This window comes from Lynx canadensis, chromosome C1 (assembly GCF_007474595.2).
Source record: "Lynx canadensis isolate LIC74 chromosome C1, mLynCan4.pri.v2, whole genome shotgun sequence".
In the NCBI taxonomy this organism is placed as follows: domain Eukaryota; kingdom Metazoa; phylum Chordata; class Mammalia; order Carnivora; family Felidae; genus Lynx; species Lynx canadensis.
In genome coordinates, this window is record NC_044310.1 from 37,825,711 (window position 1) to 37,851,326 (window position 25,616).

The 25,616-nt window shown below is 54.1% G+C and overlaps 1 protein-coding gene and 1 long non-coding RNA gene across 4 annotated transcripts; one reads left to right on the top strand and one right to left on the bottom strand.

Annotated features, from left to right (window-relative positions):
- Window positions 1–357: 357 nt before the first annotated feature.
- Window positions 358–8,836, bottom strand: LOC116738256. The gene is made up of 2 exons (XR_004343968.1): window positions 7,770–8,836; window positions 358–1,052 (listed from the first exon to the last, which is right to left on the bottom strand). It is a non-coding gene; the product is annotated as an uncharacterized LOC116738256 (long non-coding RNA).
- Window positions 1,628–25,138, top strand: SLC5A9 (solute carrier family 5 member 9). Of its 3 annotated transcripts, XM_030326882.1 has the most exons (14): window positions 1,628–1,830; window positions 3,730–3,801; window positions 6,956–7,060; window positions 7,402–7,566; window positions 8,757–8,862; window positions 9,453–9,533; window positions 9,831–10,036; window positions 10,217–10,352; window positions 10,831–10,938; window positions 13,065–13,215; window positions 14,980–15,148; window positions 16,536–16,751; window positions 19,970–20,129; window positions 23,663–25,138. In XM_030326882.1, exons 1-14 carry the CDS (start codon window positions 1,690–1,692, stop codon window positions 23,869–23,871), a joined length of 2,025 nt encoding a protein of 674 aa, XP_030182742.1. In that variant the 5' UTR covers window positions 1,628–1,689; the 3' UTR covers window positions 23,872–25,138. The 3 variants fall into 3 exon arrangements, with proteins under 3 accessions (XP_030182742.1, XP_030182744.1, XP_030182745.1); XM_030326884.1 differs by lacking the exon at window positions 10,831–10,938; XM_030326885.1 differs by lacking the exons at window positions 1,628–1,830; window positions 3,730–3,801; window positions 6,956–7,060 and adding an exon at window positions 7,077–7,275.
- The last annotated feature ends 478 nt before the right edge of the window (window positions 25,139–25,616 follow it).

Here is a 25,616-nt window from a genome sequence, read left to right on the forward strand (position 1 = left end):
CTGCCAGCACCTGCCTCAAATGTCAAACCACTTTGGATGAAACTCTTCCTGTCTGGATTTCATAATCCATGCTAAGTAGAAAATCCATAATGGGCACGCTGCGATCTTTCCTCAGTGACTCTGGGTCATTGCTTTGCATATGAATCCTCAGCTGCCGTTCAGGAATGGCCTCGGCTGAGAATTGATGGAGCCTGATTCCTAGGTTGTTCGCTCTAATTTGGCCTCTCTTACGTCATCCTTTCCACTTTCCCTGGTTATCAGGACGCCCATGTGCTGTGCGCCCATCAGTGGCCATCCCCCTCTGCCCCCCATGGCCCTGCAATGCCCTGCACGCCTCTGGCAGTCTCTCTCCCACTGTTAAGTTGTTGTTTTTAATTTGCTGTGAGCTGCAGCACAAAATAACACTCTAGGCGAAGCAAAACAAGACAGGCCCTGAGTGGGGGATCTGGGGCTCACCGATGCGTCAGCGGGTGGCCTTCATGTATAAGCTTCACAGCGTCTATTCTGAAGGTTTCAAAACCTCTCTCACTTCCTTCCTGGCACTCTCTTGGCTCTGGGCTGCTAAGATGTCTGGCTGGCTAACAGATGGGTCTCAGATGCATCAGAGGGATGGCTGCTATGGGCCCAGCCTGCTGGTTTAGGTTAGGTAAAATGTGCAGGGTGAGGGCTTGGCATCGGGCGTCTGTGAGGATGGGGCTGGGGGACAGGGCGTGTGGGCAGTGGAACCCTAAGGGTAACTTCCAGAGGGGAGGATAGGAGGACCGGCACTCACTGGCCCTGCGAGGTGGGCAGGGTATAGGCCACGCTGACGGGACCCCAGGTCTGGAGTCACTTAGTGACCTGTCCATGGTCACTCTGCAGCTCAGTGGGCTGGGCTGCTGGGACTAGCAGTCTGCCTGGGCCCTGGGGCAGCTGGTCTTCCCTGGATCCGGCGTGCTCCGTGTCCTTCCCAGGATCACTCATCTGTCACAGCACAGGGCAGGAGTGTGAATTCCTGCCCCACTTTGTGGCTTGGAATAAACATGTCTCTTCTCGGGACTCAGTTTCCTATACTGTAAAAAAAAAAAAGGCAAAATGACACCTGGGGGTCGGGGATTGGAGGTGGGAGCACTTGACGATGGAGGCTTTGCCCAGGTAGCAGCAGACCCCTTCCCCTTCTCCTCCCTTGTCCCCCTCCCACCGGGAGCAAGGAAAATTGCATTGAACTCACTCCTAAGAAACCTGGACTCCAGGCCCAGCTCCACCTTTCTTGCCCGTATGACCCTTCCCTCCCTGGGCCTCAGTTTCCCCTCCACATAAGCCAGAGCTTAAATATCTCAACTTCTGAAGTCCCTCCCAGCTGCTGAATTCTACAACTCTCCTTTCCTCCTCCTGCTCCTCTCAGGGGTGGGAGTATACACGGTGTGCATGAGTGTGTGCACGTGTGTGTGTGTGTGTATGTGTGTGTGTGTGTGTGTGTGTGTGTGTGTACTGGGGGCAGGGAAAGCGAGAGAGTCCTGCAGAGGATGGGGTGGCAGCTTGGAGAAAAGGGGACCAGGACTTTCCATGCCAGTGGGGCTCAGAGCTTTCTCAGCAGCTAATGGCCCTTGGGGCTGTTTAATCATTACAGGAAAGGAACGAAGCCAGGAGCGCCTCAAAGTCCAGCGGAGTGGTGAGCGACTCTAACAGAGGAGTGTGGTGCTGGCAGCGATGGGGCCTGGAACTTCAGGAAGTGGGGTCAGGACAGTGACAGCTCCACGCTCAGTGCTGGGCTCCGGAGTCAGCCTGCATGCCTATGACATAGGGGTCCTGGTCGTCTACTTTGTCTTTGTCATTGGCGTGGGGATCTGGGTGAGTAGGTTTGGGGCCTGGTGGGGGAGGCAGGCACAGGTTCTCACCTCTGGCTGGTCGTGGAGCTGGGGGCAAGGTGGGCGGGGGGAAGGGGATCAGGAAAGCACAGGCTGAGATGGAGAGGTCTTTAGGAGTCATTCTCTCCAACCCCTTCTTTATAGATGGGCAGACTGAGGCCCAGAGAGGAATGTGACTTGCCTGAGGGCACACAGCAAGCTGAGGCAGTCCAGGCTGGGACCCCCATCTCCCAGCTCCCTGTCTCTATGCATCTGCTGCCTTTGGCCTCACCCATACCTGGCAGCCCGAGCCCCACTCCTGCCCTCCTCCCCATGCCACCATCGCCAGCTCTGGGGACGCTCTACTCGCGGCCTATCCACCCTCCACTACTGGGTGTCTTGGCAAGGAGTAGGGCTTTCTAACGGAGCTGGGGTTCAAATGCTCATGGGAAGGGAGCCAGGTGAGTCCAAAGGTCCTTCTGTTCTCCATTGTTCACCTGAGCCTCGGTGCCGGGAAAAGGGGCCAGGCTCTGAGAGGTCAGGGAGCCCTGAGTTCAGATCCCAGCTATGACTGTTAGAGCCACAGGGCCCTGGGCACATGCGAACGATCTGTGAGCCTCAGTCTTCTCGTCCAGGCAGTGAGAATAATAAAGCCTATGCTGTAGAGTGGTCATGACCATTGAGCAAAAGGACACATTTAAGCATCCGGCAGAGGCTGGCACTCGGCTGGCAACAATACACGTGGCTATTATCACGGCCGCGGCCGCATTCCGGAGGCAGGGGACAATGGTTCCAGTCCCAGCTGGTACTGTGGCAAGCTCGGGAACATTCTCTGGGCCTCAGTTTCCTTATCTGCAAAGCAGGGTGAACAGCCCCTGCCTCCCAAGCTGGTGTGAAGGAGAAATGGGCAAGCAGCTGATTGTTGGCTCCTGGGAGGAAAAGAACCAGTCCTCAGTGATTTGGGACGAGCTGTTCCCTGTCTTCAGCCCTCAGTTTCCTTACTTGTGAGATGATTCCATCTGCTCATGCGGCCCTGCCCAAAGACCAGAGGTGACAAGGAAAGTTCCAGCAAAGGCTTAACAAGCACCAGCCTCTCTCCTCCCCATCACTCCCCAGTGACTGCATACTTTTCCTTGGGGGCAAAGAGGCTCCTTTCACATTTCTCTTTTTCCTTCCTCTCCTTCAGGTATTTCTCCCACCTCTAGACCTAATCAGAGACCTGTTGACTTTGGCATCTTAATAAAGTCTTCCAGTTTCCGCTTCCCTGCCCACTGCCCTGCTGCCAGCCCCTAGTCCCTAGAGGAAGTTCCTTCATGTCCACTCTCCTTTTGTTGTTCAGAGCAGTCCTCCCCCCCCACAGGCTGCAAACCACCACCCACCAGTTCAGGGCAGGGGTCTGTGTGGGTCCTGCACAGGCTTACCCAGCATGGTCTGACTTCAGGCCAGGGCAAGAGAAGCCCCCCAAACAGAGCCCTACCTCTGCCGGGGGCTCCTGGGCTCTCTGTACCCCTGTCCCCAGTGTGTGGGAGTCCTGCAGAAAGGAGGGAGAGGGCGCCTCCATGCAAGCCTCTCAATCAGATACAAATCACTTCCTGGCACAAGTGTGGACAGAGGGAGGGCTCAGGGGACAATAGCCATAATCTTGCACACTTGTCAGGCACTGTTCATGAAGGCTTTAATCTCTGTCGGCCCTTTTGCTCTCTGCACCAGCCCAGGGGATGAACGGTGAGGCCCAGACAGAGGCTGTGACCCTCTCATAGGCACGTAGAATAAAACCTGTGAAACTGCCGCTCTCAGTTCTGCTCTGTGTCACCCCAGTGCCTGCACCCAGGAATGGGGAGCTGAGGTGGGGCAGAGGTGGAGGAGCTCAGGAAACCTTCATCTCTCTCCCCTTCCTTTCCAGTCGTCCATTCGCGCAAGCCGAGGGACCATCGGCGGCTATTTCCTGGCGGGGAGGTCCATGACCTGGTGGCCGGTGAGTTGATCTTCCCCCGTGTCTCCTCCCACCATTGGATCCTCGTCTTGTCTTCTCTTGTCTGGACCAAGGCAGCAGCCCTCCAGATAAGTTTCCTGGCTCTGGGCTCCTTCTCTGTGGCCCAAAGTCACCCTATAACCCGAGAGACCTTGCTAATTAATGCACCCCTCCCCCCCCCCCCGGATAAGCGCCTCTTAAGTGCATACCCTAGGCTGGACACTGCACCTACAGAAATAATCTAGAATGTTCCCATCCTGGAGAAGCTCAGATTAGCTGGGCAGACAGACACAGAAAACAGGATGAATGCTGAGCTGGGGGACACAGAGGGGCTGTGAGCACGTGCAGGAAGCCTCTGGCCTCAGGGGAGGTGGGATTAGCAAAGACTTTCATGGGAAGCAGACACATCTGCTTAGTACTGTAGAGGAGTGAAGTGAGGGGGGGGTCACAGAGGTCCAATCCCCAGCATCCTCAGGGAATCGATCCCGACACCTTTGTGAGCCCCATCTCCCCCCTCAGGCCACCTCACTTGTTTCTCTCGCTCCTCAAAACTAACTTCCTATTCCTGCAACACGATGGAGGGAGGTGAGCCCTGCCTGGAAAAGGCAGGATGGAGTTGTCAGCCCCCCCGGTAGCTGAGGCTGTGTGCACGCCTGGGCACGCACAGCTCACACGCGTGGCACACCAGTGCATGCTCTCACACGCCACCAGCCGTCCCTACAGCCTGTCTTGGTTCTCACCACTCTTCTTGCCTGCACTGGTGACAGACTCATTGAAGAGTAGAGGGGACCCTGGACATTGACAGAGCTCTCTGGAAGGTTCGAGTATCTGGGACAGGAGGAGGCAGGGGCAAGGAGCTCTCATGCCTCTAGCACGAACCCCCAGGAGTGTGAGGGGCGAGGGGCTGGAAGCTCACAGGGAGAGTGACTGGTCCCTGCCAGCCATCACCTCAACAGACGGAAGGGCACTCTGTTCAGTTGGTACTCACCCTCCCCCACCCCCATCACAGCCCTGGAGATGAGTCTGTAAGAGGGACAAGAAGCAGGACAGAGGGCCTCTCTGGTCCATCCAGGAGAGTGGCTAGGGGCGGCCGGGTGCCCGTCCAGTCCTGCAGAGAGGACATCTCCCTGCTCCGTGTGAAACTGTGTCTCACTGTAAGTGTGAGGAAACCTGAGGCCTCCGAGCAGGAGGAGGGTGTCCTCCAGACGAGCAGGGTGTAGAGACAAGCCCTGCCTCCCACGAGCCTCAGTGGGGCAGGGCTTCTGCCTGCTCCTGGACGCACAACCTGCTCTGCTTGGTCCTGTTTGTGACACGAGCCCGTGTGTCTGTGTGTCTGGGCATCTGTTACGCAGGTCCCATTGCTTTGCACCCTTCCCTACCAGGTCAGTCCTGAGAAGTGCCTCACTCCCCTCTCTGTGGCCTGAGCAGAGTGTGTGGCTGGGAAACCAAGAGCAGAAGGAGTAACAGCATCCTTGTCCCCGACGGGCCCGTCTGGTCCCCCTGCCAACCTTGTTGACTGATGACTCCTCCAGTCATGAGCTGGGAGCCCTGGGCTGAGTGGGGCCGAGGCACCTCGCTGCTCCCAGTGAGGGAGCAGACCCAGTGTTCCATGCTCTGGCCAGGCGCTCCCCACCAGCCCTGCCAGCGTCCCCAGGACCACCTGAGTGTGTGTGCATGTGTGTGTGTGTGCATGTGTGTGCGGCAGCACGGAGTGGCTTCAGCATGAGAATCTTTGTGCCCTCGTGCTGCTCAGCTGTTTTCTGAATGTCTCAGTACCTTTCCTTCTTTCTCACTTTCTATCGCCCAGCACCGCTAGAACAGTCAGTGAGTGGGAGCAGGTGAGTCCCTACATTTTACAGGTGAGGAATCTGAAGACTTGCAAGAGGGAGTGATTTTGTTAAAGTCACACAGGGCGCAAGGCTGGAGCACAGCTCTTCACCTCTGTCCTGCCTCTGCCCAGGCCCCGGAGCCCCTCCCTCTGCCCCTTTCCCGTCCAGTGAAGGATCCCATCAAATAATAAGAGATAACACTAATGAGTGCTTATTAGGTGCCCAGCAACAATCATGCACTAATTACTGGAGCGAGACAGCCAGGGTTCAAAAGTTCTGTTGTTTACTAGTTCTGGAACTTGGGCAAGTCATTTATCTGTGCCTTGGTTTCCTCCTCAGTAAAATGGGGATAATAATAGGACCTACCACATAGGGCTGTGGTGAGGGTTGAGTTTGTGTGTGTGTATATATATAGATGTTGAGAGAAAGAGAGAGAGAGAGCAGAAGAGGGGCAAAGAGAGGGAGAGAGAATCCCAAGAAGGCTTCACACAGTCAGCCAGAGCCCAGAGCAGGGCTTGAGCTCATGAACTGTGAGATCATGACCTGAGCCCAAACCAAGAGTCAGATACTTAACCGACTGAGCCACCCAGGTGCCCCAAGTTAACATATTTAGACCAGTGCCTGGCACTTGGCAATTCTGTGTATGTACTAACTGCTATGATGTCGTCCTTATTATGTCTATTGCATCAGATTGTGTCTATTGCCTCAGAGTTATATTATTGTGTCTATTGCTGTCTCCTGGGGAAAAATGATCTCAACTCCGAGGCTGGCCCAGCCTGTGCTCAGCCCCTCAGCTCCTCCCTCTGCCTGGCCTGGTGCTGGAGGCACTGGGTGGCAGAGGGCCTCCCTCAGTCCCGCTCATGGGGACCTCCCCTCCTCCCCTCAGCATCCTTGCCTCTGGAGGCCCCTAGATGGGTGGTCCCAGCGCAGGGCCTTGTCCTCCCTGCATGGATGCTGTTTCCCATGGCTTCCCTTCTTTCCCACTTGGCCACTCACTCACTGGGTGACCTGGAGCCAGCGGCTTCATTTTTCCTCACATTATTTCATTCCTCTGTAAATTGAAAAGATTAAACCTATCCCTTGAAATGTTTATGAAGATTAAGTGCATTAGTGCCTATGAAATGCCTCACACCGTGCCCACATACAGTAGGTATCCAATAAACGTCAGCTCCCTCCCTTCTCCCCTTTGCTCCTTCCCTTCCTCTCCTCCCTCTGATTTCCTGACCCAGGCCCTGCTCTATTCACAGCTCCTGAAGCTCACGGTCCTGGCTGTAGATTGATTTGGATTAAAATTGACCCCAACCTTTGACCCCACTTGTGCCTTGCAGATTGGAGCCTCTCTGATGTCCAGCAATGTGGGCAGTGGCTTGTTCATCGGCCTGGCTGGGACAGGAGCTGCCGGAGGCCTTGCTGTTGGGGGCTTCGAATGGAATGTAAGGAAGCTGGTCTGGAGGCTTCTCAGAGATAACGACGGTCTGAACGCCCCACACCCCACACCCCACCCCACCCCTGGCTTTAGTGCTGAGAGGAACCTCGGAGGTGCTTGGAGAGGCTGTATGGTAAATCGAGAACCCATTTCACAGATGAGGAAACCAGGACCTGGAAAAGGCAGAGGGACTCATCAGAGGTCGCACAGCACTAAAATCAGGTCCCAGGTCCCTTGCCTCCCAGTTCGGTGCTCCCTCACAGCGTGACGTGCACAGGAGGCTGTCCTTCCATGTGCATCTAGGACACGGGTAGATGTCTCTTGTTCTTGTTCTCCCCACTCTCCCAGGCAACCTGGCTCCTTCTGGCCCTGGGCTGGATCTTTGTCCCCGTGTACATTGCTGCTGGTGTGGTCACAATGCCACAGTACCTGAAGAAGCGATTCGGGGGCCAGAGGATCCAGGTGTACATGTCTGTCCTGTCTCTCATCCTCTACATCTTCACCAAGATTTCAGTGAGTACCCACCGCAATGTGGCCATCTTGTCTCCCTGAAAATGCTGAGCTTGAGTCATGGCTTGTTGCTGGATGTAGGGATGGATGGATGGATGGATGATAGATAGATGATAGATAGGTAGATAGATAGATAGATAATTGATAGATAGATAGATAGATAGATAGAAAGAAGGGAGGAAGGGAGGAAGCATGAATCCACGTACCTTCAATGCACGCTCTCCCTCAGCAGTGGAGCGATCACAGATGAATGAGAAGTACCTGTTAAGTAAATGACAGTGCGTCTATTTAAATAATTCCTAATCTAGAGTGCATTCATTCATTTCTCTCTCCATTAACTGATCCTCCATTAAGCACCATGAATTTGTTGCCTACATGTCACTGTTCAAAAGATCCTTATTCCTCCTCCTCTGACCTACACTCCGAAAACAAACCTAGGGCAGATGGTTCGCCCATGTCCACACAGAATAGAGCTGTGGGACTGAACTAAAGTTTGGGTCCTGTGACCTGGTCCAGGCGTCCTGGCACTCCGTCCTGTTGTAGCCCTGGGATGGGTTCATGAAACAGCCATGCAATGGGATCAGCAAGCAGGCACTGAAGGGGACTGAGTCCACGAGCTGCCAGGTCGAGAGATGGGAAAAATGGTACAGCCACTTGTCCACCAATGCTGGAAAACAAGCCTAAGTCAGCATGTTGTCTGGTCAGCCGGGTCCTCTAATAAACCCAAACATGTAGAGCCTCCAGAAGTGCGGTCATCTGTCCTGGGGCTCCTACCCGTCTGGTCAGCGTGGGCCCCCTGGCAGCTGGGCGGGCCTCTGCTCTGCTAGGGAAAAGAGGGCCTCTGGGTGCCTGCTCTCTCTTCTCCAACCCCTGCTCCCCACTTCCTCTCCTCTGTCTTCCCTTCATTCCTTCCCCCCTGCCATCACGGCCCACAGACTATCCCATCAGTGCCACCAGACCTCATTGCTCTCGGTTTCAAAGTTTTATGCGGTGCTCCTCTGCCTGAAAATCTCCACGGCTCCTCAGAATCCCTGAGGCCAAGCCCATTCTCCTCAGCATGGCACTTTAGGCTCAGCCTCATTATGTGATGAGGGCTGACAGCACTTGGTATGGCTGAGCAGGAGGCATCATACCCTGGTGGCCACAGCGAGGGCCTCAGGTGACCTGGACTCCTGGGTCCCGGCTCTCTGCAGACTGACATCTTCTCTGGAGCCCTGTTCATCCAGATAGCCTTGGGCTGGAACCTATACCTCTCCACGGTGATGCTTCTGGTGGTGACAGCTGTCTACACCATTGCAGGTAAGGCCAAGGGCGGGTCGTGTTGGGGTGCAGGTGCCTGGAGCAGAGACAGAGAGACAGGGAGAGGTGGAGGGGGGTCACCTAGGGATGCTACAGTGAGCAGGAGCGTGACTAGGGGACTGTCACCAGGAGTAGTGTGGCTGTGGACTGCTCCAGACAAAGCCACCAGCCTGCCTTCCTCTGTCTCCTCCAGAGCACCTCCCATAGGCCTGGGCACCTGGGTTCCTGGCTTGTGGCTAAGTCAGTTTGCAAATATAGGGAATTTAAATGGTGTTTGGTGGGGAGGGAGGGAGTATTCCTGGTAGAACTATCAGCCCAGCAGAGGAATAGTCTTGGGGTATTAAAAACAACAAGAACAAAGGAGGGAGGTGCAGCTGCGGTACCCAAGGGCCACTGGGGAGAGAAAGAGCTAGATTTGAGGGCCAGTGGCTGGCACCAGCCTGTGGGGGGAAGGCAGGTGGCTAGAATCGACCTGCTAAGAGGACTCCATGTCTTGTCTGGTCTCCCCAGTGTGGCCAAGCACAGGGCGGGCAGCCAGAGAGGAACCCCTTGTTGGTGCTGACTGATGAGCCCTCTCCTTGGGTCCCCAGGGGGTCTCACGGCCGTGATCTACACAGATGCTCTGCAGACGGTGATCATGGTGGGGGGCGCCCTGGTCCTCATGTTTCTAGGTAAGGTAGAGACCTGAATATACCCACCATCACATCAAAATTGCTCTCCGATTTGTCTTGGGCTTTCACCTCCATGCTGTGACTGGGTCATGTTCCCCACCTCCCTACCCCCATTTCCAGGGTGGGACTGCCAAAGAGCGAACATCTCAATACACCCCACATCCCTCCCTCATTCCCAAGTTGCATACCAGTTCCAAGCCCCAGGGCTCCACATGGGACTGGGAGGTGGGGTGGGGGCATGTGACAGGTCCACTGGGGTCTTGGAGCTGTGTTACTCACTGTGGTCTCTCTCCATAGGCTTTCAGGAGGTGGGCTGGTACCCAGGCCTGGAGCAACGGTACAGACAGGCCATCCCTAATGCCACAGTCCCCAATACCACCTGCCATCTCCCCCGATCTGATGCCTTCCACATGCTCCGGGACCCTGTGAGCGGGGACATTCCTTGGCCAGGCCTCATTTTTGGGCTCACGGTGCTGGCCACCTGGTGCTGGTGCACGGACCAGGTGATGCCCCAGACAAGCTTGGCCCGGACCATCACACACTGGGGTGGCTCCCTGTGGGAAAACCACGCATCTAGGTGCACAGACTGTTGGGACTCATTCCGGGACTACCTCAGGGCTCACCTATGGCTGAGCTGAGCCCCACCTGACCTAAGTGGCACGCCTCCACTGCTCCCTTTTCAGGTCATTGTGCAGAGGTCTCTGTCTGCCAAGAATCTGTCCCACGCTAAGGGAGGCTCGGTGCTGGGGGGCTACCTGAAGATCCTGCCCATGTTCTTCATCGTCATGCCTGGCATGATCAGCCGGGCCCTGTACCCAGGTAAGAGCTGGGCAATGTTGCACTGGGGGGAGGGGTCACATGCTAGTTCTATGAAGAACACATCGGAAGTGCGTTAGGCTTTGTGGGCCGCACATACAATAAGTATTTCAGTAGAAGAAATTTGTATCTGAATATCATTTTAAAATCCTACTTTCCCTTCATAAGGGAAAGAACAATGAAGGCATTCTTGGTGCCTTCCGAGGATGTTTGCCCTTTATCAAGATGTAAGGCCTAAAACGCAAAGGCGTCTACCAGGCTTTGCAGGGTAGTATGTGGTCAAGGAATTTACCAGCGACAGCTAAATCATAGTACCCAGACATCTACCTGCCCCTTGACCCTCTGGCCTCTACAACAGATGCTGATTCCTGCCAGCGTCACCAGTAAACACGTCCCTGTAGGGTTGGAGAGCAAATATTGGGCCGAACCAAGAAGGCACACACAGGTTGACTCGCCCCTAACGGCCATCACTCTTCTATAGATGAGGTGGGCTGTGTAGACCCTGACGTCTGCCAAAGCATCTGCGGGGCCCGCGTAGGGTGTTCCAACATCGCCTACCCCAAGCTGGTCGTAGCCCTCATGCCTGTTGGTGAGTCCTGTCTCCCCCACACCACCCTTCACTCCATGCCCCAGCCTCCTCCAATCCCCAGTGCCCAGGAGGGATTGCACTAAACGTGGACACGGATGCAAAGAGGGAATAAAAAAACTTTCACCTCCACACTTCCTTCCCCAATACACACACACACACAGAGACACTTTTCACAAACATCTGTAAGGCACCCATTCTGGCTCTAATCCTGGAAAGGCAGGGATAAAAGGCAGGCCCCTACTCTGAGGCTTCATGCCATCTCTAGGACACCCGGGCTCACAGAGGGTACAATACTATGTCACCAGGGTGGGGACACAGCGGCACCGAGGAAGCCCTAAGGAGGCACCTGGCTCCACCTGGGAATGTCAGAGAAGGTTTTCTGGAGGAGAGGAAACGGAGCTGAATCCTGAGGAACATCTTAGGCAGACAAAGCCAGACGGGTGTGGGAAATGTCATTTGGGGGAGGAGGGGCTGTGTGTGCAAAGGCCCTGCGCTGAGAGAGAGCATGAAGTCTGAACTGAAGTCTGAACCGAAGTAGAGTCACCTGTGTGACGCACATGTGGGAGGAATGGATAGCCTTGGAGAGGAGGCCGTGGCCATGCCTCACCGTGGAGCAGAGCCTTTACGCTGGGTTTTAGGCCAGAGCACGTGAGGGGGACCATCTGCACAGAGGGTTCAGCTTAAGGGGAGGCAGAGAGACAGTTAACAAGGGGTTTGCCGTGGCCCGGGTGAGGGGTGATAGTGGTGTGGACCAGGTCAGTGGTTTCAGAGATGGACAGAAAGGGTTTTAAAAGATATTTGTGAGGTAGAGGCGGCAGGATTTGATGACTGATCATGTTTGAGGGATGAGAAAGAGGGATCCAGGGAGGCCTCCAGGTCCAGGGTTTACGATGACATTGAGAGTGGAGACGTAGGAAAAGAGCCAGGTTTATAGAGGGAAGTCCTTGAGGTGGGCTACCCCTTCCCTTCAGTAGAACAAGAAATGAATTGGGGCACCCGGGCGGCTCAGTCGGTTAAGTGTCCCACTCTTGGTTTTGGCTTAGGTCATGATCCCCTGGTTGTGAGATCAAAACCCGCATTGGGCTCTTTGCTGAGCATGGAGCCTGTTTGGGATTCTCTCTGTCTCTCTTCTTCTGCACCTCCGGCTCATAAAAAACAAAAAGAAAAAGAAAAAAGGGAATGAATGAAAGAAATAGTGGAGCTGGTGGGACGGGGCCTCCACAGAGGGGCTGATTGAGGGACGTAGGGTGGGAGGGGAGCAGAAGAGGGGGGTCTAGGGTAACTGAGCGTCTGGTATGGAGATTGGATATTATTAACCAAAGAAAGAAACAACAGGCCCTGGAAGAAGGTGCTGGAAGTTGCTGGCCTAGGTTTGTTTGGAACATTTTGAGTCTTTCGGGGAGACCTCCAGGAGGTGGTTAAGTATTTGGACTGAGAGGAAAGAGGGCTGAGGCAGGGCTGAGGGACAGTCATCTCCCCAGGGAAACATGAGTAGTCATGTTTCCAGAATCTTGGTAATTTGAGTCATAGAGACCTCAGATAGCAACGGGATCCACCCTCTCCTGCCACAGGGGGCAGAACAGGCCCAGAAAGGAAGGAACTAGATCAAAGATCACACACCTGGTTACTTGCAGAACCAGGAAACAAATCCAGGGCTTCCCAGGGCCACCTGTCCCAGGCGAGGGCCTTAACCTGGCACCTCAGTGTCGGTGAAAAAGAACAAAAACTGAAAACACTCAATTATTAACCGTCACCCTCCTCGCCATCAGGGGCCCACTAACCAAGTGTCTCCAGGCTCTGATGCCCAGACTGAGACGTCAAAGCTGCAGAGAACCTGAAGGACCACTTAACCGCACGGCTCTTAGGGATGCAGATAAGGGAGCTGGCACTGGGCAGGGTGGATGGGATGGCTCGCCCAAGGCCATAGAGCAGGGCAGAGGGCAGAGCGGGGCGAAGGCAGAGCTTATCCAGAAGACGGCCTCTGGTTTTCCTGGACTCCTTATCTGCATGGAGGGGGACCTCATGCAGGGCCAGCACCACCCCCAGACTCCCGGCTCCGCCTGACGCTGCAGCCTCCATGGCTCCCGGCGGAGCTGGCCTTCACGGGAGACCTCGCCTCTCCCCAGGTCTGCGGGGCCTGATGATCGCCGTGATCCTGGCCGCCCTCATGAGCTCACTCACCTCCATCTTCAACAGCAGCAGCACCTTGTTTGCCATCGACGTGTGGCAGCGCTTCCGGAAGAAGGCCACAGAGCAGGAGCTGATGGTGGTGGGCAGGTGCGCTGCGCCCCCTTCCGGAGTTCCCCCTCCCTGCAGGCACCCCCCCCCCCGCCCCCCTCCGTGCCCTGGGCTGCCCTGGGGAGATTCTGCGGGTGGGGAGTCCCAGCACCTGGTTCTAGCGTCAGATCCCTACATGACCTCAGGTTAGTCCCCCGCCCGCCGGCTCTGGAAGCTCCTCCTCCAGAGTAAGGAGGAAAAAAAAATCTCTTCCCTCTGTGTTCAACTTTCTCTTGCAAGTGAGCGACAGAGTGAGAGAAGCTGACAAGGCATTTAAGAAGGGAAAGGTGAGCTGTGTGAGTGGAAGGAAGTTAGCAAGTAGCTCGCCCCCCAGGAGCTTCAGGATCGGCTCTGGGCCATATTCCAGGATAACAGAAAGCCTGTTAATTTTCTCCATCAGACCCCCCCCCCCCCCGCCCCGTGCATCCCCCTTGCATCACACCTGGCGCTGGGCACCCAGGGACATCGTGCCCTGCCCTGCCCTGAGGGCTGCTCGCGGTCTCATGATGCGGCGTGGGGCCTGCCTCCATGGAGATGACCCTAGGAAGGCTGTCTCCAAAGGATGCAGAGCCTTACACACCAAGCTGAAGTATTTGAACTTTCTCTTGTTGGTTTTGATTTTATGCTTTTCAAAGTATCACTTGGTGGCTTATTTTCTTTTCCTCCCTAGGCTTGTAGTTTACACAGGGTTACTGTGTTTACACAGGTTACAGGGTTTACACAGGGGCACTGTCTGAAATCTTTGCTTCCTAATTTAAGGCTCTGTGACTCAGGTTTCTGGACTACCATGTTTATTCTTCCCTTTTGGTAGGCGGTACTTGAGTTTCGATAACTTGCTCTCTTCCATCTCCTGCCTTTGCACACACTGCTCCTTCCACCAGGATGCCTTCAGTCCACTGCTGCCTAATGGAGCCCTAGCACCTGCTCACTCTGCCCCCAGCCCTGTGCACAGCACCTGAGCATCTAAGGATCGCCCTGTAGACTGTGGTAGCTGCCGCTCTAGTGGGGCCTGAGAGAGAAAATGTGTGAGGGAAGGGAGAGGAGAGGACAGGTGTGCAGAGACATTTCCAAAGAAGCGTCCTTTGAGCTCCCTCACAGCCCAGTTTCACTGCCATTTATTTCATCCATCAGTGTGGTTTGGGCGCCATCTCCTGGCCACATGCATTATTGCACCCAGCCCATCCAAGAAACGTTTTTCACTGTTTTCACAAAAAATCCGAAGGAAGTGCATTAGGGAACTTGAGCCTGAGCCAGGATCATTTGAAGGGGAGTCAGGAGAAGAAGGTGGAGTACCTGTTATGAGCTAAATGCCAGTGTAAGGGTGCAGGGGTTAGATCTGGAGGAGCCCAAAGAAGGGAAAAGTCCCTGAAGTTAAAGCCATCCTGGAGAAGAGGGTTCTCTTGCACAGGGTTTGAATGCAGAAGAGAAGGAAAGGCATCCCAAGCCAAGACCAGAGGCCATTTACTGAGGTGGGTGGTGCTGTGAAAGGTGTGGATTCCTTCCTGAAGAACAGGTGGGCTTTATGATTTTAAAGACATCCAACTCAAAACTCCTGGGTTCCTTGGATTCTGGAATTCTGATATTCTGGGATTTGAACAGTCTGCATTTCCAGAACCTTGGCATTTCCGGTCTCATAGCATTCTCTAATTTTGTTCCCATGCATCCCCTCCCTTCCCCTTTCCTGGTTCCTTTGCATCGCCTTCCCCCCACCCCATGCCCAGCCACCCTGAGCACGCCTCACGGTGCCCTGTGTCCTCCCTGCAGACTGTTTGTGGTGTTCCTGGTTGTCATCAGCATCCTCTGGATCCCCGTCATCCAAAGCTCCAACAGCGGGCAGCTCTTCGACTACATCCAGTCCGTCACCAGCTACCTGGCCCCGCCTATCACTGCCCTCTTCCTGCTGGCCATCTTCTGCAAGAGGGTCACAGAGCCTGTGAGTGCAGCAGGACACCTGTCTCTCCCAGTACACCAGAGGGGCCGGAGACCTGATCTGTCCTTAATCCAGGGTCTCTCTGTGACATATTAGACATACCCACTGCCCCATTCAGGCTTCCATCTCCCCACCCATCAGGTCTTGATTCATTCATTCCCTCAACAAACATTCATCGATCCTATTATGGGGGCTCCCAGATGCAATGATTTACAAGGATGGGAGTCATCCCTGCCAGATGGGAGAAAAGGTGATTCAATAAGAAATAATAATGAAATATAATAACTGCTGTGAGAGTAGAGATCAGGGGCACCTAACTTATGGGATGCCTGGGAGGGGGTCAGAAGTGACATCTGAGCCTAGGCCGAAGGATTGATGGGGAAGAGAAGAGTGTTCCAGACACGTAGCATGGCGTGTGTGAAAGCCCAAGTCAGACTGGAGGACCTCTGGAGTCTGTTTCCTCTCTGACACCATAAGGTTCTGTATGTAGACAACATAACAGCAATGAAGCAAAGTGCGGACCTGGGGAGGACCCTGCAGGCACGCCGTTCATGAAGCTGCTGAAAGCTGACAGCCTGGAGGAGCTAGAAGTCCCAGGAACCCCTCCCCCACCCCAGATAGAAAAGAGGGGCCCAACTCCGCTGGGGCTAAGGGATGTCATGGACAGCCTCTGCAGGAGCCACATGACAGCTCAAAGTCATTGCAAAGGAGACCTCAGAAACCCCTCTCCCGGGGGAGTACCCAGCAATCTGTCTACTGTTTCCAGAGGTCGAATCTCCCTGCTGATAACCATGGCGCACAGCAGGGCTTGGTTGAATTCTGAGTGTTTTGCTCATCCCAGAATTCTTGAAATCGGGATCAGCATCTCATTTTTTAAAATACATATGGGAAACAGGTATAGGTTAGGTCAACTGGTGTTATAAACAAGACAGGGGAGGTGCTGGGGCTTTTCTTTTTAAAAAGCAAAACAGGAAGAGCTCTATTCTGATTTTTTAATTTATTATAACAGAAAATCAGGATGGGGGATCCTGGTTTTCCTTGCTTATTACAAAAGCAAATTCCATTCTAGTTGAATACTAAGCATCTATACAGAGTATTTATCAATTTCTCTTATCATTGCACACACAAAAACTCCAAGCCAATAGGTTGAGTCACTGCTTTGATCGTTCTGGAATGGAGCCAGGATCCAAATCCTAGTGTGTCTGACTCTGGAGCCTGTGCCCTTCCCAGTGCACCACTCTGCCCGTCTTTGAGTTCAGACAAAGCCTCAGTATTAATGGGGAGCTCACTAAGGCAGACCTGCAAATACCCTAACAACCCAGTGGCTTGTAGCTTCCTAGGGCCTTGCAGCTGGACCTCACCCCTGCCCGTGTCTGCCCTCTCTCCACAGGGAGCCTTCTGGGGCCTCATGTTTGGCCTGGCAGTGGGGCTTCTGCGCATGATCCTGGAGTTCTCATACCCAGCCCCAGCCTGCGGGGAGGTGGACCGGAGGCCGGCCGTGCTGAAGGACTTCCACTACCTCTACTTTGCACTCCTGCTCTGTGGGCTCACTGCCATCGTCATCGTCACTGTCAGCCTCTGTACCACCCCCATCCCTGAGGAGAAGGCAAGTGGAGTGCTTGTCCTGGGGCCCCACGAAATGTTCTCCCTACCCCCAGTGTCTGAAATTCTACCACCAAGTTTTACTCCATTGGGTTGTCTCCTCTGCAGCCACACAGAGTCCTTGGGAGGAGGAGCTCATTGGGTTAGTAATTCCCTTGTGAAAAGTAATTCATTCAATGGGAAATTTACTCAATGAGCACCTACTGTGTGCCGGGCTCTGTGCTAGGGTTACCAAGATGAATGGGGCCTGCCAGCAAGTGTCGGGGACAGGCACCAGCACATGCAGTTACTCTACCACAAGAGAGGGAAGAAGGACCAAGCTCAAAGGGAGGGGCTGAGGACAGGAGGGGCTGTCACCCCTGGGGGCTGCATCAGGTTCCCTGACAAGGTCACTTTGAGCTGGCCCTAGAAGAAAGAGTAGGGATTCATTGGCCAGTTGAGACACAGGTAAATGAGGGGAGTCCACCAGAGCGAGCCCTCACCACTCCTATGCTCACAGATTTGCCAGTCTTCAGACTTTGAAGGTGTCTTTTGAAACCTTTCTTCATTAGAGCAAAAGAGTATTGGCTCCGGCTGCCATGACACGAAACCACAATCTGGGGGGTGAAACAACAGAAATGTATGTCCTCACAGTTCTGGAGGTGAGAAGTCTGAGGTCAAGGTGTCTGTAGGGCTGTTTGCTCTGAGGCCCCTTGTCCTTGGCTTGCGGATGCCTGCCTTCTCCTCTCTGTCCTCACCCTCTCTTTCCTTGTGCCCGTCTGTGCCCTCATCTCCCCTTCTTTTGTTTTTAAAGTTTATTTATCATTTTGAGAAAGAGAGAGAGAGCACAAGCAGGGGTGGGGCAGAGAGAGAGAGGGAGAGACAGAGAATCCCAAGCAGACTCCCCACCATCAGCACAGAGTCCTATGTGGGGCTCGAACTCACAAACTGCAAGATCATGACCTGAGCTGAAACCAAGAGTGGGACAGTTAACTGAGCCACCCAGACACGCCCCCTAGTCTCCCCTTCTTATAGGGACACCAGTCATGTTGGATTAGGGCCACTCTATTGTCTTCATTTAACCTTAATTACCTCTTTAAAGGCCTTCTCTCCATGTATAGTCACATTCTGAAGTCCTGTGGGTTAGGACTTTAACATATAAATTTGAAGGAGGGACACAATTCAGCCCAAAAATAACAGAGCCCATGCCAGAAGTTAGTCCCTGAAACATTGGGTGGAAGTTATGAATAACACCTCTGACCTGTATGGTGTTTTAGAGTTTGCAAAACGACTTTATACCCTTGGTACCATTAATTCCTACCGAGGAGCCAAGAGAGACCAATTTCTCTGGTGGCTCACTCCAGAAATGGTCTCTCTTCACTGCCTGAATCTTCAACTTCTTCTCCATTGTCTGCTCTCTCAGCCCCACACTGAGATGTCTCACACTTGAAAATCCCCTCCCTTCCCTAATTACGGCTGCCTCCCCTGCCCCCCGCCCTGCTCCTCACCAGGACACCGTGCAGTGGGGTCTCCCCCCCAGGCCTTACTTTCCACTTCTTGTATACGTCTCATCCAGTCTGGTGTCCCACCTTCCCACTGCAACTGCTCTCACCAAGACCCCAATAACCTTCTTGTTGCAGAAAGTACTGGTAACATCCTCATCTTCATCCTCAGTGAGCTCTGAGAACCAGACACCGCTGACCACCCCCTGCCTCCTGAAGAGCTCTCTTCCGTTCACTTCCGTGACATATTCCTCTCCAGTATTGTCTTTCCACCCTCTGCTCTTCTTCTGCCTTCTCTGTGGTCTTAAATGTCAGGGTTCCTTAGGAACCCAAATATGGCCTATAACCCTTCTCCCCACACTGTCTCTGAGTTATCTTATCTGTGTCCGTGGATTCAACCACCCTCTACATGAAGACAAAACTCAATTCTCTGTCGCTAGCCAAAGATTCAAACCCCAAATCCAACTGCCTCCCGTGCCATGCAGTGACACCGCCCACATACTGCTCAATGACACATGGTGTAAGTCTGAAGTAACATTTATGAAGATGTACTTACAAGGGAAGACGCAGCCCAGGCTCTCACGACCACGCAGAGGCCTAGCTGGACGCCGGCAGGAAGGGCCGCAGAAGATGGCCTCTCACCCTGCACCGCTGTACATATTTGTAGGAATCTGGGGCGGGGCAGGGGATACCTGGGTCAATATGAAGAGCTGCCTGGCTACGAAAAAAGGCTCTTTGGAAAGGAGGCCGTCCAGAGCTCAGTCACGTTTGGGTCCAACTGATATCAGCCAGAAGACTTGCTGTGTGTTCTGCCGAGCCTCCAGAAAGGGAGGAGAGGTCAAGCCACCAGGGCTGTCCACGGGACACAGGTGTGGTGCTCCTCACCTGGACACCTCCACCCTGCGGAGGCGGGCTCTGCTGGCAGTCTCTAGGCAGAGTCCTCCAGCTCGCCCACCACCCATCTGATGGTCCACGACAGGAACCTGAGAGCCATGTCTGCGGATTCCTCGCCCGGCTCAATCAGTCACCAAGGCCTGTGGGTCTTCCTCCTCAACATCCCAAAGACTGCCCCCTCCATCTATCCCAGAGGCTCTGTACGTCTTGCTCTGCTTTTCCAGCAGCCTCCAGGCAGGATCCCTTTGATTCACTCTGAGAGATCTTTTTTTTTTATGTTTATTTATTTTTGAGAGACAGAGCACGAGTGGGGGAGGGGCAGAGAGACAGGGAGACACAGAATCCCGAGCAGGCACCAGGCTCTGAACTGTCAGCACAGAGCCAAATGCGGGGCTTGAACTCACGAACTGTGAGATCATGACCTGAGATGAAGTCAGATGTTTGACCAACTGAGCCCCCCGGGCACCCCTCCAAGAGATCTTTCTAAATTCCACAACTTAGAGTCTCTTCCCTTTGAAGTCTGCAGTGACTCTCCATTGCCTACGAGTTTCTGTTTACGAGTATCAACTCCACAGCCTGATCTTGGAAGCCTTTTGCCATGTGGCACCTGCCTCCCTGTCCGGCTTCTTTCCTCCCAGTTTCCGAGCATGGAGCCTGGAACACGTGCTCAGGGGTGCAGATTTTCAAAGACAGCATTCGGCTGGAGCAAGGCCTCCTGACTCGGCCCTGTGCCTGTTCCTCGAGCTCCTCACTGCTTTGCCGGCCTCCTTGAAGGGGGTTGTCTTTTCCCACAGTAAGACTGCCCCTCAAAAGTAACCGACTCAAGCGGTGTTTTCTTTCCCTCCAGCTTGCTCGCCTGACGTGGTGGACACGGAGCCATCCCCACTCTGAGTTGGAGAAGGAGGCCCCGGAGGGCACACCAGGGACCTCAGAGATGCCATCTGGGGCATGCCCTCCAGGAGGCGGACAGACAGAGAACTCCAGCCAGGACCAAGACCAGCACAGAGGTAGGCTGGGGGATATGCTGGGGGGCACACACCGCAGAGGAGCAATGGGGACAGATGCCATGTCATGGATCCCCAAAGACCCACATTTGGGAGTCATAGGGGATGGGGTCTCTGAGGGATGCCAAAAAAGTCACCTTCCCTTCCTACATGGCTATTAAACTATTTGAGAAGACAAACAAGAAGGCAGATGAGAGCCAAAATATTGCCATTTATTGTTACTGATAAAGGACAGGTGGAAAGATTCATTTTATATCCATGGGGAGGTGTGCTTCCTTCTACTGAAGGCCAGCATGAGGCAGAGGAGCCCATCAGCCGCCTGCCCCTGTGAGCACTGCAATGCCGAGAGGGAGGAGGGAGAGACAGAGCCAAGCATGCCCTCTTCGCGCTTCCCAAACCTACCAACAGGGACGTCTCTTCACCTCCCCTGCGGAGAATGAGCCTCAGGTCAGAAAATCAAAGGGTGTTACACTGAGTTCCCTCCAGATGGAAGGAAACACCAGGCACGTCAAAGTAACAGTGCCCCACCCATATTATTCATTTATTCCCCATAGAGCTTAGCAATTCTGCCTCTAGTCGCACAGAAGCATGGCTGTCCCTCCCGGGACTAGAGCAGCCGTGGGTCTATACAGTTCTCCCCATCTTCATCAGGTCCCTCCAGACCAACCACCATTCCTATGGGCATCCTCCTTGAGCTGCTATGGGCCATATCAATTTTGCCCCCTGGAGGCTCTCAAAGGTGTTAGAACAGTACCTGAGTTAGGTTTACTCCAAGGCTGCACGGTATCTAAAGTGGAAAGTTGGCATAAGACATAATGTAGCTGTTTTAGACAAAATGCAGCTATAGCTTTTCTAGAGTGTGATTAAATAACGCCATTAAAACATTCTGATATAATGACATCGGAGAGATTTCCTAAATAATAAAATTCCTAAGGAAAAATTACAGTCAGAAAAATTAGTTTGCAAGCAAAAGCCCCAAATCAAATTCTATTGCCCTCAGAAATTAATAATTTAATGAAATGTAAGTTCTAAATTTACTTCCCGCCTCAGTTAGAGGGAACCCCAGCACCTGGGTGGAGTTGGGGTGCCTTCGGCAGTGGCCTTGTCCCTTTGGGTTTGGGGGTTCCTCCCAAGCCTCTGGTATCCAAACTTTCAATAACTCAGGCTGAGAGCCTAGGTAAGATCATCAAAGCGCCAGCTGCTGGACCTGAACGGCTGGTGGCACCGTGCTGCTCAGGTCCCTCGCCTTCCCCAGGCTCGGGGGTGGGGGGGCCTGTGCTCCCCCAAGACCTGAGAAAGTGCCCACCTTTCTCGAGGCCCTTCACCTTTGCTTAAGGCCCTTCCTAGAGAAACAGCCACATGCCTGGATCTAATGACATCGTAAGTTCCAGGACCCCACCAAGAGCTAAGACTCACATCTTCTTGCCCAAACTGTGGCGATTAAAACCAGTGGTCCACGATAAAAGCTATCTGTAACGGAGAATGTAATCCTTTACAAACTTGCAAGGTCAAAACCCACAAGGGCTTACTTCAGAAAGCGCCACTGAAGCTCAAAGTCCGATCAGGTGCCCCATTAGTTCCAGTGTGTTTTGCTCTACAAAATGTAACCCTGGCCTCTTTCTCAGGCTTCGTGGTCCACGCACCAGGTGGGGTCTCAAAACTGTTTCTCCCCCAGTCATGGCAAGAAGCAAGTCTTGGCCCCTGTAAAATGTATGGCACAGAGGAGGCACAGGCTCTTTTAGGTGAGGCAGGTAGCAAGAGAACAAAGAGGAAGAAGCTGGGAAGGAAGGGCACAGCCTGTGCCCTCCCAGCTGACCCCCAGCACTGCAGACTCATGTGGTGGTCGCACCTCCCCCCGGCTGGCCCCCATGCCACAGGGCAGAGCCCAGCCCTGGAGAAGCAGAGAGATGTCTGCTCCCTATTGGGGGCTGGCTCCCCAGAAAGGCTAAGGAGGAGCTTCCCGCTCCTTCCCATTAAAGGCGAACTCTGGGGGCACCTAGGTGGCTCAGTCGGTTAAGCGGCCGACTTCGGCTCAGGTCATGATCTCGCGGTCCGTGGGTTCAAGCCCCGCATCAGGCTCTGTGCTGACAGCTCAGAGCCTGGAGCCTGTTTCAGATTCTGTGTCTCCCTCTCTCTCTCTGACTCTCCCCTGTTCATGCTCTGTCTCTCTCTATCTCAACAATCAATAAACGTTAAAAAAATTTTTTTAAATAAAATAAAATAAAGGCGAACTCTGGACTCCCCCTCACAAAAGACCCACAGGCATGAAGGCTCATCTGTGCTGTCCTCAGGTTAAACAGCAAAATGGCAGTGTGATTTTGTGTCCTAGAAAAAGAACGATGAAAAAATTGTTAAGGACAGCAGAGTGGATCTGAAGGAAGTGTATACAGCCAGCTTGTGGACACACTTAGATGTGCTGAGCACCTCGTAACAGGCGCTCTGGGCCTCAGAATCGGCACGTGACTCCCTGTGTGTCATCTGCCCCTAAGGGGGGGCCTGAGAATCAGAAGAGAGTACTTGGAGGGGCTTGTAAAATGATAAAAGCTAGTAGAATTGAAATGCCACATGCCTGGCACTGCTTAGTGCAGCTTGTCACTGGATGACCTTAAGCAAGTCCCTTCCTTTCTCTGAGCCTTTCTCCTCCTCCTCCTCCTCCTCCTCCTCCTCCTCCTCCTCCGTACAAGGAGGGAGCCAGACCAGATGGCATCCGGAGTGTTCGTATCTCTGACACTCTGTAGTCACATTGAACTTACCAAGTACCAAGTGCCAAAGTCATTAAGACAGTAATGTGGGTTCCGTTCAACCTCAGTGAAAAGGTTTTCATATTTTATTTTAATATGCTATCCGCTAATGCAAAAAGGAAACCCCTTAAAAATACTTTATTACTTCTTTTCGAACGTAGTTTTTAATGAACTCTGCTACCCTTTAACCTCAAAGCAACCCGGCCCTGGTGCTGGGGTCTGCATGGGCACAGTCTCACGTGCGGTGAGAACATTACAGTTTCCAGAGCCTCTCCCTGCTGCTCCAGCACGAGTCACTTTTTAAAACGCTACCAAATGTCCATTGTCATTCGATGCTCAAAACAACCGGAGAAGAAGCGCGCGGTGCGGCAGGCCTATCCGAAAGGAAAAGAGCCTGCCGCTGGGAGACGCGGAGGGGGTTTGCACAAGACCTCAGGCAGACCAGCCGGAGCGGCCCTGGCGCGGGAAGATCTCTCCGGCCCTCCTGGGACAGATCCTGCCCCGCCTGTCCTCGTGCTCTGAATGGGGATAGACCCCGTTATCCTCACCCCGTACCCCACCCTGCGGCACTGGGAGGCTCTGCTGGACGGCGGGACTGTAGCCAGACGGGCTGTAGCCAGAGCTCTCTCCCAGTCCCAGCCGGGCGCCCGGCCTGTTGGCTCGCAGGAGGGGCCCAAGCCACCCGCCCCTCTTTCTTCCGTGTCTCACCAGCTCTCCCTCCCCCCCACCCCCTTGTCATTTCCCTCCACCTGGCCTGCCCCCCCCCCCCCCCCCCCCCCCGCTCCTGGTCCTCAGCCCGGCGCAGGCGCTGGGGCCGGCTGCTGTGGGACTGGTTCTGCGGGCTGGCCGGGCCCCCAGAGCGGGCGCTGAGCCCCGCGGAGACGGCCGCGCGCCAGCGGGAGCTGACCAGCATCGCCGAGGAACCGCTCTGGACACGCGTCTGCAACGTCAATGCCGTCCTGCTGCTGGCCGTCAACGTCTTCCTCTGGGGCTATTTCGCGTGACTTCGCAGACCCGCAGACCTCCAGCGGACACAGAGGAAACGGGGCCCAAGCCTGCGACCTCAGAGACAGGCTTCCCTCGCATCTTGCCATGGAAACCGGCGACCACCGAGAAGGAGACACCAGACCCTCCCCACACCCACCAAGTGGAGAGACGGAGGCCAGAGAGGGCTCTGGGTTTGCTCAGGGCCACACAGCAGGACTCGACGAGCTCTTTTTCCATTACACTGCCTTACATCCCTACCTCAAAAACAGTTTCCACCCTCTTGGTGCGTCTATTCAGGAGTTTTTACTATGCATGTGTTTTAAGGTGTAAAAGAGTGGAGGATATAAGAAAAAGGGTAGCAAGAACATTACAAAAGTCCAAGCGTATCTTTGCTCGCCCATATCTCTTCCTTTCTCCCTGTCTCCTTCCCCTCCCTCTCCAGTTCCCCACCCCCAGTCATCTGTTTCTAGCAGGTGCTACCCCAGAGGGCCTTTACTTCCCCTGACAGCCACAAGGGAGTGAGGGACTGGGGTAGAGTGTAAGCGTGGCCACAGACCGAGTTTTGGGCAGGGAGCTCTGGGGCAAAGGACTCTCCTTGGCACCACTCAAATTCTGCCCCTTCCCACTGTCACGTCCAAACACGTGCAGAGTCTCCACGGCCTTGAGGAATTTGGAGTCCAGCTGGAGAGACAGGACTTGTTGAAAAGAATAAGCCCTGAAGAGGGCTAGCATGGGTGGCCTGGGAGCCACGGCGCCTGGGCCCCTGCCCCTCTCCTTCTGCCTGCCAGGCACCCACTTACCCTGGAAAACACCATGACCGGAAACTGGGTCACGATCCCACTCCTGCTCCCATGTCCTCTGGACCTGCCTCTGTGGCGGCACTGATGACGGTTCTGTCATGTTTATCTCCCCTAGGAGATTGAGTACTCCAAGGGGCGAGGACCAAGGGCCATGTCCCGAGTGACTTTGTACCCAGAAAGTAACAGCATTCAATAAATGGTAGGCTTTGCATGGTGGCTGGCTGGGCTGTGACTGGGGGAGCAGGCTGGAGGGGGAGTCTCCTTCAGCTGGAGTGAACACACGGCGTCTCAGGTGTCTGGAAAGAGACCACAGCCCTGTCCCATTGCCAAGGACGCAGTGAGAAGGTCCCTTCCTTTCTCTCCCTGTGTCTAGGCTGTCCCTACTCTCGTCGGACCCTCTCCAGTGCTGTCTGTGATCATCACTCCATGCTAACCACTCACTATAATTGACCACAATTAAAATTCTAGTCCGTTGAGGCTTAAATGGCTGATTTTTTGCACACCTCCTATTGCTGCCAAATTTGCTCCAAATTTCAGTGTCCTCTGACCCTTTGACTTTACCCGTGTCACCTCACCTGCCCGTGCTTTTCTCATTGTTCCCCACTGACTTTACAGGGAACTCTGCTTTCCCCCTTGATTTTCCCCAAAACCATTCCCATGAAGGATTTGTGTGCAACCGATTATACTGAAGGCTTGGGGAGGGGAAGAATCCTAAACCACAGAAGAACAATTGGAAATTCAATATTGAACATGCCTCTTTTCCAGAGCTCCTCAGCAGCCTGCTATGAGGGTTCCCCACAGATCTCCCAGGCTCTAACCTGCTGTCTGCACTGCGGTTCTCACTCCCTCCTCACTGCACACTCTCCCCATCCTGCAGGCCTTCTCCTCAATGTCCCCTCTCTTTGTTTTGTCGAGCCTGTCTGGATCCACACCTCTGTCCTCCAGCCCAGGGGTGCATGAGC